At 39.4% G+C, this 19,642-nt stretch overlaps 1 protein-coding gene across 1 annotated transcript in view; it reads left to right on the forward strand.

Moving 5' to 3' along the window:
* Positions 1-19,642, forward strand: part of Ano2 (anoctamin 2) — a 332,087-nt gene that overhangs the window by 158,550 nt on the left and 153,895 nt on the right. Inside the window, exon 11 of the mRNA XM_040737100.1 lies at positions 12,467-12,601. Within this exon, the coding sequence (XP_040593034.1) occupies positions 12,467-12,601 (135 nt within the window). The remainder of the gene's footprint in view (positions 1-12,466; positions 12,602-19,642) is intronic.

The following is a 19,642-nucleotide window of genomic DNA, read 5'->3' on the forward strand; positions in this document are numbered from 1 at the left end:
TGCACATTGGTGTTTTGCCTACATGTATGTCTGTGTGAGTGTGTCAGATCTTGGAGTTATAGACAGTTATGAGTTGCTATGTGGGTGCTGAGAATTGAAACCAGGTCCTCTGGAAGAACAGCCAGTGCTCTTAACACTGAGACATCTCTCCAGTCCTCAAAGTCCTGCCTTTTAAAACTGAAATTTGCACTCAGGAGGCTGAGGCAGGCAGATCTCTGTGAGTTCGAGGCCAGCCTGGTCTACAGAGCGAGTGCCAGGATAGGCTTCAAAGCTACACAGAGAAACCCTGTCTTGTAAACACACACACACACACACACACACACACACACACACACACACACACACAAAACCTGAAATTTGACATGCTTGCCTTTTGAATTTAGCTGATTTATCTAAGTAGTTATCTTTCATTCTTCAGATGATGTGCAAAAGAGAAAGGTTTAGGTTATTGTTGCAAAGACTTCTTGGTGTGTTCCCTGGTGATAGGAGTTAATGTTTAACTCCCTATAACTTATCAACCAACTGGGTCTGGTCGTCATACTAGCTCCCTTCATTTTTTCACTTTAAGCACTGTGTTTTAGACATAGGGATGACTTTTTATTTAGTGCAATCATTTTGTTGAGTTACATTCAAATATTAGCTAGCTTTCTATTACAATGACCAAACCCTCAAACAACCAACTTATAAGGAGAAAAGAGATGGAGATCCTAAAATCTCATTCGAGGGCACTCCATCCCCCAGTGTCCAAAGACCACTATCTAGACCTCCCCTCTTACATCCCTCCAATAGTCTCATGGGCTGGATATGAGGATTTCAGTGCCTGAACCATGAGGGAACACTTCAGATCTAAATTGGAGCAGCACTTGTGGATCTGCGTGAGTGCCTAGTCGGGCCAGTTTGTGGACTGTGTTCTTACCATTTCCATACTCTGCACTTAAATGCTGTATCTCACCATCAGTGTTCCTTATGTCTCTATCTTTATTTAAAGATTTTTTCCTGGGTACAAAGTAAGCAATATTTAAGAATGAGAATAAAAACAGTGTAAAATGGCCAAAACCACCAGGCGATAAGTGATCACGGACTGGGCACGAGCATGTGTCTCTAATCACCACTTGACATGCGTTTGGAAGCTCTTGCTGTTCACTCATAAGCAGAAAATGCTGAAAGACCTGCTGTATTTATTGACTTTTTGCAAAGAGGAATTGGAACTGATACCACCACTGCTTTTATTATATAAATCCTCCTTTGGAAATCAAAGGGTTTTATAAACTATAGGATGGAGAATTCCATTTTAGACAATCCTTAGTGTTCATTCCAGTCTTTTATTAAAATGAAAAATAGATGATACTGGTGTTTAATCTTGGAGGTGCAATGCTACCTTAGTATCTCCTCTGTCACCTTGAAGACTACTGCCATAGGTAGGGGACAGGTTGAAGTCAGGCGACACTGAATTGGGAACTGGGCTCTTCTTTTGTTAGCAGAGTTGCTTTTTACACACTCTTCGGTTTCTCTGAACTGCCCTCACTTATACATGGTAGAGTTCAGCTTGGTAACTCCTTATGACCCTCTCTTCTCTCCTCCTGTATCTTCGCCCGTCTCTCTGTGTGTGAGACAAGTTGGCCATTCATTAAATAAATACCATGCTCCTGTGATGTGTCAGACATATTCTTGTCACTGAAGGACAGGAGGTGTCTGCTTCCATCGTGACAATGGAGAAGCATTGAAGCAGAAATGTAGAAAAGAGGATCGGGTAGTGAGATATTAGGAGAGAGGTTAGTACCATTGGGATGGAATGAGTGTACAGGGCTGTGTGAGGTGATTCACTGGCCACGGGAAGGAGGAAATGAGCAGAGGAGGTGAGAGAAAGGGGGTTCAAGCAATGGGAACAACCATGGCCACTCCCCCAAGGTGGGAACAGTTGTAGTATGTTTAAAGAGTATTTTAGAGCCCCGTTTCTCAGGAGCAGAGCCAAAGAAGGGTTCTAGATCAAATGGGGATAGGTCAGGAAAACAATTTTGGGTTGTTTTATATTTTTTATATGAGAAAAAGTAAGAAAATTATCTTAGGAAGAGGAATAACACACTGGCAGAAGTGCGAAAGAATTCTCCCAGGTATACGTAAAAGAGATCACAGGGAAAGGGAAAAGGCAGGGAGGCCATTTACCCTGGGGGTGGCCCAGGGTATAGAAACCACTCTAGAGGATCCCCAAGAGACTAAAATTAGAAATATATGGCCCACTTATACCACTCAGAAATCTAAGTCAGAATATAATATAATAGCCAAGATACAGAACCAGTTGAAGTGTCCATTGATGAGTTAATGGACAAGGAAATGTGGTATATGGTATTTGCAGGAACATGGTTGGAAATAGAGATCATTATGTTAAGCAAAATAATTCAGACTTAGAGAGATAAATAACACATTTTGTCTCATATGAAGAACCTAGATTTTGCCCACCCTCTCTGTCTGTCTGTCTGTCTGTCTGTCTATCTGTCTCTCGCTTTCACTCTCTGATACATAAATGACACAATAGTAGAAGGGATAGTATTAGAAGGAGGAAGGGAGAATAAGAGGGGGCAGGGTAGAACAAGAGAGGATAATGAAGTTTGGTATGAGGAGAGTAATTTATATATTATATATACATATGTAATGTATATATGAAAATGTCATAATGAAGCCAATTATTCCATACATTTATTTTTTTAAAAAGTAAAAGAAAACCTCGGGTCCTTTAGAGAAGCTCAGAATGCAGCACAATGCTCAGGTGCCACCCAAGTCCAGGTAGCTGAGTCAGAGGGCAGAAGGGAATGTGTGCATCCATATGCCTACAAGACTGTCCTCTCCACTGTCCACATTCAGAGTCATGTGTACCCAGTCTCTCAAGATCCACTGGACCAGAATCAGCTGGAGTGGGCTATCGAGAGGCAATCCCACATTGCCTATGGATAGTAAAGATAAGACAGGCTTAGGACTCCAAGGCCCAGAGAGGGAGAGTCTCACACCACAGCCCTTAAGATCTCTCCCCTCTTCCCTCCCAAAGAGCAAAGGAGCAGTTCACTTCCCCCTTCAACTAGAAACTGTCATTTCTATATATGCCTTTGTGACCTTGCCTTGTGAATCATTCTAAAGAAACTACTAGGGAAAGAATACCAAAACAACTTCAGAGAGGAAGACTTCATTTGAACTCACTTTCAGAGGGTTCTGGATATGGCTACTTGACCCTGTATACTTGGGCAGAATATCATAGTGGCAGGAGCATCTGGAGGAGAACTGCTCTTCCTAGCTGATCAGGAAATGAGGAGAAAGAGAGGAGGTGACCAGGAATAATATACCCCAAGGACCCACCCCCAGGGACATACTTCTTTCAGTTAGACTTTACCCCTAAGTTTCACTACCAGCTGGGGACCATGACCTTTCAGGGGATGGAGCTCATATTTAGTCTGCAGCAGAGGCTGCTGAGCAAACCTGAGCTGTTTTGCACACAGTGCACTTGCATTACCTCAAAGAACAGAAGTTAGAGAAAGAATGTAAGAGGGTGTTGGTCCCATTGCTGAGCCTCATCAGAGAGGGGTTTTGTTGGCTTGCCTGACTTCTTCTGTGGCTGTGAATCTCCAGCCCTTTCCTGAGAACCAGTTGTGGACTTGAAAGGCTCCGAGTTGTCCCTTCTGGCACCTGCTCACAACGTGGCTAACTATACCAAATCTGCCTTTAATATGAGACTCTGGAGGGCCTGGGAAAGCCTGACAGATTTCTTTTAGTGTGTTCATGTGTGTGGGTCTCTGTGCACATGTAAACCCATGCATGTGGAGGCCAGAGGTCAACCTCAGCTGTCATTTCTTTCGTGCCCTCATCTTGTATTTTGAGACAGGGTCTATTACTTGGCCTTGAACCATCAAGACAGCCAATTCCTGGAACCTGCCTGTCTCCACAACCCTAGCATTGGCATTATAAGTGTGTACTATGAGTTTTGAATTTTTATTGAGAGTTTTGAGGCTTAAACTTAGGACTCCATGCTTTCACGGCAAACTCTGTATAAATTGAACTGTCATTTCATTGTCCTAAACACGTTTTCTAAGGCCACAACTGTCACCCTTCACGCTGATGGGCAGGAAACAGAGGCTGTCCTGTGGACTTCACCCCACTGGAATTTTTCAGGGAATTAAGGAAACTGAGTACCTTTCATACTTATTGGTCAACTGGTTATTCTATTCAATGCTATACTCAAGTCTTTTGCCCATTTTTTTTAAAAAATTGGCTTATGTGTCTATATCTTAACAACAGGTAGAAGTCATTTGTATATTCTGTGTTGAATATCTTCCTGCAAACATCTTACTCATTATGCAGCTTGCATTATCACTCACAATTATGATGTGTGACAAGCAGTTCTTCCTGTTAATCTAGAGTGATATAATCAGTAACTGTTAACATTTATTTATTTATTTAATTTGTTCTCATAAACCTGGCTCATCCATTTTTCAAACTAACAAAATATGAAATAGGATAAAAAATCTGAAAAAAGCATCTCAGAGAAAGCAGAAGCAACATTCCTATGCAGCCCTTGTTGTTCCAAAGCCTGTGGTCTACGTCTCTGTTGTGTCCCTGGAGGTACTAATAGACATGTCATAGACGAGATGTAGTTCCTGCACATCTGTTTGACTTCCACAATTTAAAAAATAAATTGAATTGGATGGTAACTTACAATTATTGATTTATGGATTCATTTCTACTTCCTTCCTCTGCTAGCTTTTGGGTTGAATTTGCCCTTGTTTTTCTAGTTGGAGGAGAGGCTCAGATTACCAACTTAGCGTTGTGTTTTTAATTCAAGTATTTAATGTTTTAGATTACCCTCTATGCATGGCTTTAATGGCACCACGCAAAGTTTGATGTGTTGTATTTTCTTTTCACTCGTTTGAAATATTTTCCAATTTTCTCTGTGATTCCTTCTTTGATCCATGAGTTGTTTAGAAGAATATTGCTTAATTTCCAAATATTTTGGGATTTTCCCCAGATATCACTCTGGTGTCAGTTTTTAGTTTAATTTAGTTGTGGTTATGGAATAAAATATTTATTATTTCAATCATTCACATTTGTTAAATTCATTTTAAGGCTAAGAATATGGCCTATTTTCATAACTGAGTATTGAAAATAATAAAAATCTGTTGTTAGTTGGTAGAAAATTCCATAAATGTAAACTAGGCTGACTTGGTTTAGGCTGTCATTACTCTCTTCCTGACTTTATGGCTTCTTATCTTCTCAATTACTAAAACGGGATATGGGTGTCACTGTATATGATCTCTGATTTTACTGAATGATTTTTTTTTAGTTCATGATGCTGTGAAAGTGACATGAGTTCAATGTAAACTATACTGTGGTCTTCTCCTAATTAATGATATGCAGATCTATAGTGTCATATTTTGCAATGGAGGATGGTGGTGGTGACAAGCATAACTCACAGAAACCAATAAATCATGAAAGCAAACAATGACCTCCCATGAGGAAACACACTGTTAAACTGTGATACTCGGTTGCATGTTGAATGTATTTTCAGCTTATAATGTTTTGCAATGAGTATAGGTACTACTTTATTGTAAGTTGAGGAGCAGCTGTAGTTTCTATTTGAAAACTTGTCTATTATCCTTTAATTTTTACTGCATGTATTTTGAAAATGCACTCAGACATTTATGTTTATTTGATTTGGTGATCATCATGTAGGCTTCTCCTGTATTCTGGTAATGGTCTTTGTTGTGAAGTCTACTTTGTCTTAGCTTTTTAAAATGAGTAATGATGCACTCATACCTTTTTTATATCCCAATATGTCTTTCTATTTAAATTGTCTTTCTGATAAAAATATATAGCTGAGTTTTACTTTCTTTTCTAATTTCACAATCTCAGCCTTTTGAGCTATTGAGACCATTAACACTTAATATAATCCTTAATATATTTATACTTTAAATCTATAATTTTATTATTTGTTTCCTCTTTGTTCCTGAGTTTTTCAATTTTTAATTTATTATATTTTATTATTCCATTTTATCTCCAATAATGGTCCATTAGTTAGATCTGACATTAACATATTTTAATTATTCTCTAGGGTTTACAAAAACATTTTTAATGTATTACACTCTACTTTCAAATATACACCTTTGCACCCTTCATGCTCAGCACTTTACAAGAATATTCTTCTACTTCCTTCCTTTAACTGTCCATTTTTGCTATCATATAGTTTATTTATATGCACACTATAAATCCCACAATCCACTGTCACTATTATTGCTTTAACACATGCTTTAAACCTTATTTCTCTGTCATTTTCCCCTCAAGTACCATTTTCTGTCTCTAGTTGTCCCATGAAATCCTAATGCTATTGATAAATTATATATCTGTTTATGTACTACCCTTGCCTTTGGGAGGGTTAAATGATCATAGCAACAATTAATATTCTAAACCGAATTCCAGAAATCCAACGTTAGCTCCCCTTGGGGACAGTGTTACCCACACTGAGAAAGCATACTTCAGATAGTGAATTATAGTTCATGGAGATTAAAAATAATGCTTTTTATTTATCATTATTTTTTACCGTTTCTAGTACTTTCTATCTTGTGCAGATCCATATTTCTGCTTGGATCATAGTCATTTTGCCCAAAGAGCTCCTTCAACATTTTTTTGTAGGGCAGCTTTGTTGGCAGTGAATTAAGCTTTTGATTGCTGCCATATTTGGGGTTTGCCTTCAATTTTGAAAGACATTTTCTTTATGTGTAGTATTCTAGGTTAACAGGTTTTTTTTCTTTACATACTTTGAAGTTGTCACTCTCTTTAGCTTTCACAGTTTCTGCTGAGAAATTGGCTGCAGTCCCATCTGAGACTTCCCCTCTGTATTTAGTGTGCCTGCTCACCCAGTATTTTTAAAGATCTTTCTTTCTATCTTTGGTTTTCATCAGTTCCACTTTGCTGAGCCTGGGGAGGTGGCTGCTTATTGCTCTCATACTCATTCAGCTTGGAATTCTGTGACTTTGATCTGTGTTTTATTGTCTTTCATGACTTTTAAAAACTCTGAGCTGTAGTAACTTATTTATGCAAATATTTATTCTATTATCATTTCTACTGAGACCCTACTTACATGTGTGATAGATCCTTTTATATTGCCCCACAATTTAAAAAGTACTTGTTCAATTACTTATCTATTTGTATTTGTTTGTTGGGTAGGTGGGTGACTTCATGGAACCGCCCACATGAGGGGCCAAAGGGCAACTTTCAGGAATTTGTTTGCTCTTACCATGTGCTTTCTAGGTATCCAGCTCAAGTTGTTGCGATTGGTGGCAAGCATGTGTACCCACATCTTGCTGTCCTTGTGCTATAGCTTTTGATTGTTAGGTATATTATTTGTAATTGTCATGAGTAATGATCTTCTCATTGTAGCATCTGAGTCAATAAGATTTTACTTTGTGTGTAGCTCATAATTTTTTTCAGAATATGAGGTATCCTGTTGGAAAGGAATGGAGCCCATGAGAAGCAGCGTTTCTACCCAGGAACAAAGATGCTCCTTATCCAGGCCATTAGTGAGGGGACTAGTGAGAATGACGAGGTTTGCTTTTGTCACTTTAAGATTCCTTAAACTTCAGGCTTCTTCAGCAATAGCCTGCTATTATGGCATGCTTTGTGTTCTTGATGTCTGTTGTGGTGGTAAAAGACAGACTAAAGGCATGTAGAGAAGGAAAGGGTTTATTTGTCTTACCTTCTGGGTCACAACATAACACGGAAGGTTGTATAGGGCACACAGGTCACCCAGGAACTTGAAGAAGTAGCAAGGGAAAAACACTTTCTGGATTGTTTGCATGTTCATGCTCAGCTATAAAACCCAGAACCACCTGCCTAGAGATGGTATCACCCAAAGTGGTGCAGACCCTCCTACATCAATTAATAATTAAGACAGTATCCACAGATATGCCTACAGGCCAACCTGATCCAGGCAATTCTTCCGTCAAGGCTCTCCTCTCAGATGACTCTAGGCCAAGCCAAGCTGACGTCCAAATTCAACTAAGACACTCTGTATAGAACCTGAGTTCTGAAGGTTTGTCTCTGTTGTTCTCTTTCACTCTCAGTTTGTAGGAGTCCTTTCAGGCCAGTGTCAGTGATATCTCTCTCCATGCTTTGGCTTCTCCCCCACAGCAACAAAACTTTGGCTAGTGCTGCTCCATGCAAACTTCAATGAGGAATGAGGAGAGGGGAAGAATGCTCCTCACCTCAATGCTCCTCACCTCAATGCTCCTCACCTCAATGCTCCTCACCTCAATGCTCCTCACCTCAATGCTCCTCACCTCAATGCTCCTCACCTCAATGCTCCTCACCTCAACCCATCCTCAATCCCCTGCAGTGTCTGTGTACCAGTGGTACTTACCCTCAACCTCGATGCAGTCAAACTATACCATTGCTTGGGATTATCAAGTGAAAGAGAAATTCAGTCTATTTTGGTAGGAACAGATTCGTAATTTATAATTGTGTGATTTCTGGAATAAAGACAATTCCCAATAATGCCACTAAAGACAACAGGTTTTATATACAGTATTTCTTGTGGCTTCAGATCTTTGCCTAGGTCCTAGGGTCAAGTTCCCACCCTAGTTTTTTTTATTTGAAGGAGAGATAGTCTTGGGAATAGACACAATTTCACATCTATGTACATCTAAAGATATTCTATCTAGTCTTCTACCTTGCCTGTCATCTTGCTAGTGACTAGTAGTATGGAGTCTATAAAAAAGATCTTGTAGGTACGTACAAGCTGTTCTGTGTCTGGAATTGCCAGAATATTCTGTGTGGTAATTGCACATGTTATCAGTATTCCAGAATTAAACAACAATAGCAGCAACAACACCAAACTATTCCTTCTTCCTGCTCTGATGACTGTTTAGTCTGCCCATGCTGGGTCAAATCTAAAGTTATGCATGTGTCCATCCCATCTTTCCTCAGATCTGTTGTCATATTTTAAAATTGAGTTTTCTTGGTTCCTTTGAAACTTCAGATTTAAGATAATTTTTATTTTATTTTTCTCTCATATTTTACATCCAGGCCCGAGTTCCCCATTCTCCTCTCCTACAGGTAAAATATGCCTTTATCAGAGCTCTGAGATTTACACAAGAGTTTATAGCACTTGGTTGCATTGGGAAGGCAGATCTATGCCCTCTGGTAATGGAACCACCTGCCCATGTCCCTGCTAGAAATCTGTCCAGCTGGGGACCTAGAAGCAGCCTTGTCTAATTTTGGACCTAGTGACAGCTCAGCCTTTCCACACATAGGTGTGAAAGTAGCTCTTCTTGTGTTCACACCCAAAAGGAGGCCTATTTATGCCTCTATTATCATGATATTTTACAAACATTAGGAAACCTCATAGAGAATCTCTTCATTCTCTAACAGAGCTACAAATAGCACTACTTGCCCATGGGACCCAAAGACAGTCCCATCTGTACACAGATTCCATAGAAACACATGTATCCATGAACTGACAATGTCATCTACTCCTGAACCCTGGAAGCAGGCCCTTCTCATCATAGACTCTTGTAATGACTACATTCATAGACCATGGTAACAGATCTACTTTTATGACTTGGCTTAGGTGCACCAGCACATTCCTACCTGTCTTACCCACAGACTCTACCAGCTGATCCATCCATAATCTACCAGCAGGACTGATGAAGACCTTCACTAGATGAAAATAACCTGAAAGAACTAGAAGTGACTGCCTTCCAAGTGCAAAGGCAGCCAAGTCAGGGCTCCAAGGATCATGTGTCCACAACACTCACTAAAAGAACCAAACAAGGTTCCTGTAACTGAGCCTAAAGAAATTAAGATCTATCGCCCACAGCCTGCTCAGCAGATAATTAACAATAATAATCTTAAAGAATCTTATCAATTCTGATAGGAGCACAGATGGAGAGAACTTAAATCAGAAGTGAAAAAGGAGCAGGATGTATGGAAAAATGAGAAACTAAACAAAGAAATAAAAATTATAAAGTGGAAATGCTGAAGCTGAGGAATATAATGACAGAACTAAAAGATTCACTAGACAACACAGTTAAAAGGAAGGATGAATGAACTTAACTAGGAACCATTCCAAATTGCTCTATTACAGAAGACAAAAGAGAATACAAAATAATTACAATTTTGCATGTGTTATTAAGTTTTTCTAATAACTAGTTGTATTAATTTCTATAATCCATGAGAACAAGGTATCTATTTCCATTTATTTGTATCTTCTTTGGTTTCTGTAGTCAAAAGTTTTAAAGTTTTTTGTGTGTCTTTTATTCCTTGGCTAATTTTATTACTAGATATTTAATTCTTTGGATGGGAGGGGGTATGAGACAGGATTTCTCTATATAATAGCCCTGGCTGTCCTGGAACTCAATCTGTAGGCCAGGCTGGCCTAGAACTCACAGATATCTCTGCCTCTGCCTCCTGAGTGCTGGGATAAAAGGCGTACACCAATACACCTGGTTTTTACTTCCTACATTATATAAAGATCAACTCAAATGTGTTAGATCTATATGAAACCTACTCACTGGAACTAGTAGAGGAAAACATGGGGGGAATCTCACAGATGCTGCAGTTAGACAATAAAAGTAAAAGTAGACAAGTATAATTATATCATTCTACAAAGTGTTCTCAGTCTGTCTCACTTCAGGACCCTAAAGATGAGCATAAGGGTGACTAGATCTCTTTGTCCCTCTTTTCAATGTGGGTACATTGAATAAATATCTAATTCCTGATTTCTGTTATTAAAAAAGAGACCAGGTAAGAGCAAGTACTTGCAAACCAAAGATCTGGCATAGGACTTATATTCAAGAAAATCTTATAACTCAATAAGAGAGGGAGGAGATGAAAGGAGGGAGGGAGAAAGAACTTAGAAAATTAAAAACCCAATTAATCATAGAAGGAAAGAGAGAGAAAGAGAGAGAGAGAGAGAGAGAGATTAGATTATTAAAAATCCACTTAAATACTGAAGGTAACCCAGTAGTCATTTCACCAAAGAAAACATGCAAATAGCCAATAAAAATGAAAATTTCCATCATTAGTCATCAGAAACATATGAAACAAAACCAGAGTGAGATATTATTTCCTATTTGTTAGACTGGTTAGTATCAAAGGATAAGATGTGTAGGTAGAGATAGCTGGTGGTGGAAAAGCACATTGGGGAAGCACATTGTGGAAAACATTGTGCATGTTCTCTAAAAATTGAGTTATCATTTGATGTAGCAATCACACTTCTGGACATATATTCCAAGAAATTGGGGTCAGGATCTTGAAGAGAGATGCTCACTCCCATGTTTACAGCTTGATGACTCACTGTTGTCCAAAAGTAGAAATAATCCAAATATCCATCCACAGATGCATGGGTAAACAAAACAGGGCACATGATACAAAGAGGTGTTGTACAGCCTCACAAGAAGAGGAAGCCCTAACATTCGTAACCATATGGCTGGACTTGGAGGACACTATGCTAAGTGAAATAAGCCAGGCAGTAGTACAAATGCTGTGTGATGTCACCTCTTTGAGGAACTTAGTATTTTAGGACATGTAGAATCTGAGTGTGGGATTGTGGTTACCAGTGTTACATCAAGGGGAAAACAGAAGATGTAAGGCAGAGGGTGTAAAGTTCTAGTAATGTAGTATGTGTAAGCTCTGGAGTCCCATCATATAGACAGCACCCTGTAATGAATAACACTGGGGAGTATAAATAGAGTTTTGCTAAGATGGGAGTACTCTCAACACAAGAGAAAAATATATTTTAAAAAGGGAGCAAAGAAAGGGTATTTGGAGGGGAGGAGTGTGCCATGGTGACTTGTCATATACATTAGTTATAGCTTTTTGTACATCCATCTGCCTCAATAAAGTGGTTCAGAAAATAAAGAAATAAAAATCACCCACCCAAATAAAACTTTATGTAGACAGAAGTTTCTGTTACACCTTTACAAATATTTTATTGAATTTCTTCTAATAATTCTTTAAAGTTGCATAGGTTGGTTTATGTACATTAGTACACATGCCTACCTATGTATGACTTATATAATTTATTTAAAATGAGTTTGTTTTTAAATTGTGTGCTTTTCTGTGGGTTGAACCATGTGGCTCTAGAATGGTAATGTACTATTCATGCTGGTGAGGATTCTGAAACTGGCAGAATATTTTTGGTTTGCTGTTAGGGCTGGGTTTTCCCTTGTAGCTCTCTACTTCCCACAAATGACCAAGGCTGATTCGTATATGTGAGTCAAGTGGAATGTACTCCATCTTAGCAAAGATCAGTTGCTGATTTCTTTTGTGCAGAGGCCCTTTCCCCCATAGTCTCCATCCCTTTGAATTCATTACAAAAAGAGTGAGTATTTTTGCCAATCTATTTTAAGTCATAGGACAAAAAGAAATATGGGGAGTATATGATGTTTCTAATATGTGTTTCATTTTCTTTTCTTTCTTGGTTTTCCAGGAAGTATTTTGGAGAGAAAATTGGGCTCTATTTTGCTTGGCTGGGATTGTATACATCATTCCTTATCCCATCTTCTGTCATTGGGGTGATCGTGTTTCTTTATGGATGTGCAACAATTGAGGAAGATATTCCCAGGTAAGTCCCTTTTAGAGACAAGACTCCATCCCCATAAGGTCAGAGTTTGGACTTCTGCCCCAGCTCTGAGTACATTTCACACACCTCTTTCCAACGTCCTCCCTCTCTGTCCCACATTCCTTCCCACACATCTAACTTCCCTCCAGAATTAGATCTGGAGCTGCAGGTTTTGGGAATGGTTGCAGAGTCGTGCTAGTTATCATGGTCATCTTCCATTCCTCATCAATCTATTCCCTGGGGCCAAAGCCTGATATGACCAGCAAATACCACTTGATGAAAGGAATCATACCAGATAAATGGTTTTGCCCCTTAACTTCACAACATTTGCCTTCGGGCTTCTCATAAAACTCATGTCAGAGTGTGTGCAATATCATTGGATAAGTCACATGTCCATGTGGTCATATATTGTAGCAATGCTGTAAGAAGTGGCTACAAGGAAAGGCCATGCTAGGCTCATAATGCCAGAACTTAAGGACACAGCAGAGCAGATGTTAGGTCTCATGTAGAGCCAAGACTAAAAAAGGCTCATCTTTGTGGGAAAGAGAAGGTCTGTGAAGAACGAAAGTACTTATCAATTGCTGGTGGCATTATACATGAACTGTGTGACTACATCTGATCTCAGTATCACTTGGGAGGCTGATGCAGGAGGATTGATAGGATTTTGAGCTGGCCTTGATTTGAAATCATCTCAGCATACAGAGTGAAAATCTACCAGAAACAACATCAACAAAGTTTAGAAAAACAACACACTGCCACCAACAACCATGAAAAGTAAAAGAAAAAGAAGGAGAAGGAGCATAAAACAATCATAAGAACTTACATGACCAGACAGTTCACATTCTGAGCCACCTTCTAGTGCTATGTGTTAGTGTTAAAAGTTCCCTTGGCTCAGTTTGTCTTAGTTAGAGATGGGATGCATTATGACAGTGGTACTCGGTTCTGTAGCAACATGATGTATTGTTGGTAACAAGATGAACTGAGGACTCCAGGGAGAGACTATGAATGTTCACTCTGGTTTAGTACTGTATCATGGAATATTAGTTTAAGATGTGTTATATTCATTTATTCTGTGGAGTTGTCTTTTTAGTGATGCAAAAATGTGTTGCATTCCTTTATGTTGTATTTGTTTAACTCTGTAAAACTATGACTGGTCATAAAGAGCTGAATGATCAATAGCTAGGTAGGAGAGGGGCTGGCATGTAGATAGGATAAGAAAATTTAGAGAAGAGAGAGAAGCCAGAAAAGTAAAAGGTGAGGAGGATGCTAGGGGTAAGCCACAAAGCCACAAAGCATCCACAGAGTAAGAAGGAAAGAAAGACACATAGACTAAAAGAAAGGTAAAAGACCCAGAGGTAAAATGTAGTTAAAGAGAGAAGGGATAATTTAAGTTAGAAAAGCTGTCCAGCAACAGGCCAAGGCATTCATAAGTAAGAATAAGTCTCCATGTGTTTATTTTGAAGTTGGGTGGAGGACCCCCAAAAGAGTAAGGAAAAAAAAGCTACAGTAGTGGGGGATATGATGGCCATTCTGAAGAAAGGGCAAGAACTGGACTTGAGGAGGAAATGGTGTCCCCTAGTGTGAGGAACCTGGAGGCTAGTTTTTCCATACCCATGCTATAGAGACCAATTTACAAAGCAAACTGGAGCTAGCATTGCCACCACTGTAAAGAGCAAAGTTAAGTAAATCAGTGTAAGAGACAAGAGTTTGAATTTCTGGCTGGAAATGACCATAGCCTTATAGAAGATTTTCCTACATGACCTGAATATGCCATGATGCTGTGTCTACACAGAAGCATGTGCACCACATGTGCACATATAGTCACATATGTGTGGGAATATGCACAAATGTAAGGTGCGTTGCTATTATTGTGATATAAAAGTATAGCTGACAGTGTGCTGTGTTCTGTTACCTATGAAGAGCAATGTGCTAGTTGCTCTTGAATGAAGACAAGTTGAATAACATATTAGTTATTTTTCTTATTGTTGTGACAGAATATCTGGAAAAGGCAACGAAGGAAGGTTTATTGTAACTCATGGTTTGAGGGGGCACAGTCCATCGTGGTGGCAGGAACATGAGGTAGCTAATCACATGCATCCACAGTCTGCAAGCAGAGAGCAATGGATACTGGTGCTCACGTTATCCTCTTGTGTTCTTTCTGTTCAGTCCAGGACCCAAGTCCACTGAATGTTGCCTACATTCAGGGTGGGTCTTCCCTCTTCAGTTAAATCTCTATGAAATGGTCCTCTTAGACATGCCCACACGTGTGTCTTCCACACCATCCTAAATCCAGTAAGACTGACAATAAACATTAACTATCACGATAAGATAGGATACAATAAAATGAAATATTAGTGTTTTTTACAAGCAGGAAGGACAAGTGTCTACCATGCTATATTTGCATATAGTTATATATTTGTATTTTCATCCTGTGATCACATATAATTTTAAATTGTAAGTCACAATGAAAAAGCTTTGAAATCAGTGGACATCTGATTGAAATTTTGATGGTTGATTTTGAGAGTCAAGAGTAAGTGTTTGAAATCCAGAAAGAGGTAAAAAATAGAAAAATATTTTCTGTGTTTTTTGAACGAGGCCTGATCTTGTTTTGTTATTTGTTTTTAGTGATGGCCATCAAACCCAGGCAACACATAACACACAAGGTCACTAAGCTGCACCCCTAATCCCAAAGACCAATTCTCAGAATATGAAGTCCAGGTTCTAGGGGTCCAATGAAGCTACACATATTTGCTCCTGCTCAACAGAGGGATTTTAAATCCTAGCTGTGAATTTTGAGAAGATTATACTCCTTAAGATTTTTTTCAGCAATGCTTGAGTATGATTGAACTCTTCCACTGTTCTTATTGTATTATGGAGTCACATTAATTATACAAATTAATGCATTTTATTGTGGCAGTTTCACACATGCACATGCGTACACAGACACATATACACGCACACACGCACACACGCATGCATGCGCATGCACACACACATAAACGTCATGCTTTGACTATCCACTCATCTTTATTCCCATCCCCTCTCCACCAGGTATCCTTCCTTCCCAACTACCCTTCTGCATCCAGGACACCTCTCTTCTTGTTTGTTTCTAATAGGAGCAACTTGTGCCATGCTTGCTCGTAGATGTCTGACTGTATTCTGAGGGGCTTACATTTGTGTTTGTGTTGACGGTTTTGTACCGCAGTTGTTAGTGTTTTTTATTTGATTCATAGTCAGCATTCTGAGGCAATGTGTCCTGGGGAAGTTCTTGTCTGATCTGTCTATCTGCGGTCCTTTGTACATCTTGTGATATTGGGTCCATTGCTTTCCCTAGATTTGGGAAATTTGATGTTTGAATTGCTTTTTTGTGTCTTTAGTTTTTAATATCAGCTACTAAGGTTTCTTATCTCTGCACTAAGGCTTCTCAGGTTTGGTCTCTTGATCAAATGTGTACACACACACACACACACACACAGACAGAGAGACAGAGAGACAGAGACAGAGAGAGAAGTGGTGTAACTGGAGTATATGATAGTTTTAGTTCTATTTTATTTTTTATTTGTGTGTTAGGTATACTTGTTACTTTGTGTGTATGTGCACATGTGTATGTAGTACATGTATGTGTATGTGTGTATGTGTATCTTGTGCCTACTGAGTCCAGAAAGTGGCCCCAGATCTCCTGGAGCTGGATTAACTGTTTTATAGAAACCTTATCTGAGTCTGGGACCTGAGTTGGGGGTCTTCTGGAAGAGCAGCAAGAGCTCAGACCCTTGAGCCACCTCTCCAGCTTCCTGAGTAGAAATCTTTGTTTCCCATGTTTTCCTTTAGTTGTTGCTTTTCTTTAAATTCACTGTTGGGTTTTTTGGTTTTTGAAACAGACCTCAGTCTAGACAATCTTAAATTCTCCGTATAGCAGAGGGTAACTTTGAACTCCATGGCTTTGAAACTGCACTCACGGAAAATATAAGCATTGAGGAGCACTGGACAAAAACTACACTAAGCTCCATAAAGCTTTGCAGGTTGCTCCGCGTCATCACTTCCTCCTTTCTGCTGCCATTTTGATTGTCCAGATATTTTACTTCCATTTCTACTCATTTCTGCTCCTGTCTTCATTACTTCTTTCCTGCCAGGAACTTGGGGTTTGATTTGTTCCTATTTTTAAGGTCTTGAGACTCATTATTGTGTTGTTTATTTAAGTTTTGTCTCTTTTTATACCATAGGCACACATAGCCATAAACTTCTTTCTAAAATTTTCTTTTTCAGTTTCTCAGATTCTTAGTTTTGTGGGCTGTTTTTCCTTTTCATTTACTGATAGGAATTTAAGTGCTCTCTGATAATCACTTTGATGACCTGATGCTCAAAAGTGTATTTTTCAATCCCCATGTGTTGCTACAATCTCAGAAGTTCCTCTTGCTGTTGATTATAGTTTCAATCTACTATCATCTTCTAAGAAACACACCATTGAGTGGATTGTTTTAGACATTGCTAATTTGGGTATCAAGCTGTAATTCACTATGTTCTGGTTCCAAAACATTTTTGGTTTTTAAGTTATTTAGTCCTAGTAATGTGCAAAGGACAGAGGAACTTAGTGGCTCTTTACCTAGTTTTCCCAGAGCTCATGTTTGCTACAACTCTACTGCAGCCTCAAACCCGAAAAGTCACACCAATCCCAGGAAGCTGTAATTACATTTATTCCTCAATGTTTGATAGAAGAGATTTGAGCAGCAATATTTCTACATGTTCATAGGATACCTAGAGAATGTTGCTCCAGAGAGATTGGTTTCCTTTGCTAAGTACTTACATGATGGAGAAGTCTGGAACATTCTAAAAAAAACAGCTGATTAATTTAAACCATAGTGGAAAGGGAAGCCAGTTACTTCAGCTCTGAGGCCTTAAGATCAGATGTTCGGTCTGGATTTCCTGGAACCCGGCCTCCCTGTGCCTCCCAGCTTTGTGTCTTGTTTCCCTAACCGTTCTCATTCATCCGCTCTTCAAACCTCATTTGCTTTAGGGTCTTCATTCAGCTGATTGGCAGGGCCATTTATCAACCTTTCTAGCTTTTCTAGAAAGAAATGATAGACTGGAGAAATAAGCACTCGATTTACAGCCACAATTACTTCTCTCTAGAAATCTGGGTATCTTTTATGAAGCTGGTGCATAAGTCTGAAATGATTTCCATCTTGAGTGGGCTTCCTCATCTTTCAACTTGTCCACAAACAGCCTTTTCAAGACCCACAGTCCCTTTAATGCTGCTCCAGTATTCAATTTCTTTTAAATTCTCTTAAATTACTCGTATCAAAACTCCTAACACATATCAAGCATTTTGACTTCAAATTCAAGCAATTCGAGAAGAATCCATGCTACTTTTTTGTACAAATTATGGACAGATGCCTGCATCTGAATTTTTAAAGGTAGTAATTGGCACAGTGCATGGCATGTATTTAAAGTGCTTTGCACAACATTGGTTGATCATCTTAATAATCCTTCATTCCTAACTTTCTGGCATTGATGAGATTCAGATAAAATTAGATTGAGTGAGATTGTGTTTCCCTGGCATGTAAGTATGTAAAGTGAGACATGCAAATGTCTCAGATGCACATACATGCACGAAGGACAGTGTGAGGGAACCAAGCTCTTAGACATGGCTGCAGATCAGCTCTTAGACATGGCTGCAGATCAGCTCTTAGACATGGCTGCAGATCAGCTCTTAGACATGGCTGCAGATCAGCTCTTAGACATGGCTGCAGATCAGCTCTTAGCTTGAATTGGCACAGACAGCTTATCTTCTATGTAGATCTAGTTTCTTCTCTGAATGTTGCAGCACTTTATAACTGTGTAGTTATGGGTTGTGGGACTCAGAAGTTTGAAATTTAACCTTTTTTTCTAGTTTCATGAGATTGTAAAGAAGTGTGACCAGCACTGGATGTATTGCTAAGATATCACCCCTTAATAATTTTCTCTGAGAAAGTCATGCTTATTGACACTTGCCAAAGGAGAACTCAGCAGCCAGTGAGTGGAGGGGGTGGGTTTCTCCTCAGAGACCTAGGTTTTCCACACTCTAACACAGAAGGTCTTTCCCTGATGGGGACTTAACAAATTAAAGACAGAAGCTGGGGGGCTGGAGAGATGGCTCAGAGGTTAAGAGCACTGGTTGCTCTTCCAGAGGACCTGGGCTCAATTTCCAGTACCCTCATGGAAGCTCACAACTGTCTGTAGCTCCAGTTTCAGGGAATCTGGCACCCTCACACAAATACACATGTAGGGAAAACACCAATGCACATAAAACAAAAATAAATAAATAATTTTAAAACCATGACAAAAGCGGGTTTACAAAAAGTGACAGGCTCCAGTAAATCTCCCACTCTCCAACTGCCTTGTGGAGGGAAAGCTGACATAGCCATCCTTTGCTTCCTGGGTTTCTTGAAAGCTCTTGCTGTACTCACAAGCTAAGGGAGTTCTCAGGGGACAGTGATCTCCCCTAATAAGCTGTGCTATCCAACACCCCCTTCTGCCTCTTTCTGTAGTGAACACAGCTATGGTGTGCCTTTTAGCATCTTGGCTCCAGCTGAGGGGTGAGAAAGGCCTATGTCTTACTTGCACAGAGTCCTGAGCCCTCCACCCTTTCTCCCTGAACCACATGCCTAACTCTTTACTTATGCCCATGAAGGGAATACTGTACACAAGAGCAATGAATTCATTTTTCCTACCAGTATTTGGTAATAGAGGAATATTAAGGTCATCACCCAGGGATGTTAATTCTTTGATTCTTATTTGAAAGTGTGCACATGAGCCTTAACTTATTGGATCCAGCATGACTTAATTAATTGTGAATATATTCACCAGTCTATTAAACAGAAATATATTTAGAATGGGCTAGCACACGGGCCATTAAAGTGGCTTGGCTCATGCTTCCTTCTCTGACTGTAGGCAAATCTAGTCCTTGGAAGGATTTACCTTCCTTTTTATTCTTCCTAATCCTGTTTCATGGTTGTCATAATTCTTAGTAGGTTGAGGTTTTTAGTCTCTGTTACACAAATGGCTTAC

Source organism: Mesocricetus auratus, unplaced genomic scaffold (assembly GCF_017639785.1).
Source record: "Mesocricetus auratus isolate SY011 unplaced genomic scaffold, BCM_Maur_2.0 Super-Scaffold_100676, whole genome shotgun sequence".
NCBI lineage: Eukaryota > Metazoa > Chordata > Mammalia > Rodentia > Cricetidae > Mesocricetus > Mesocricetus auratus.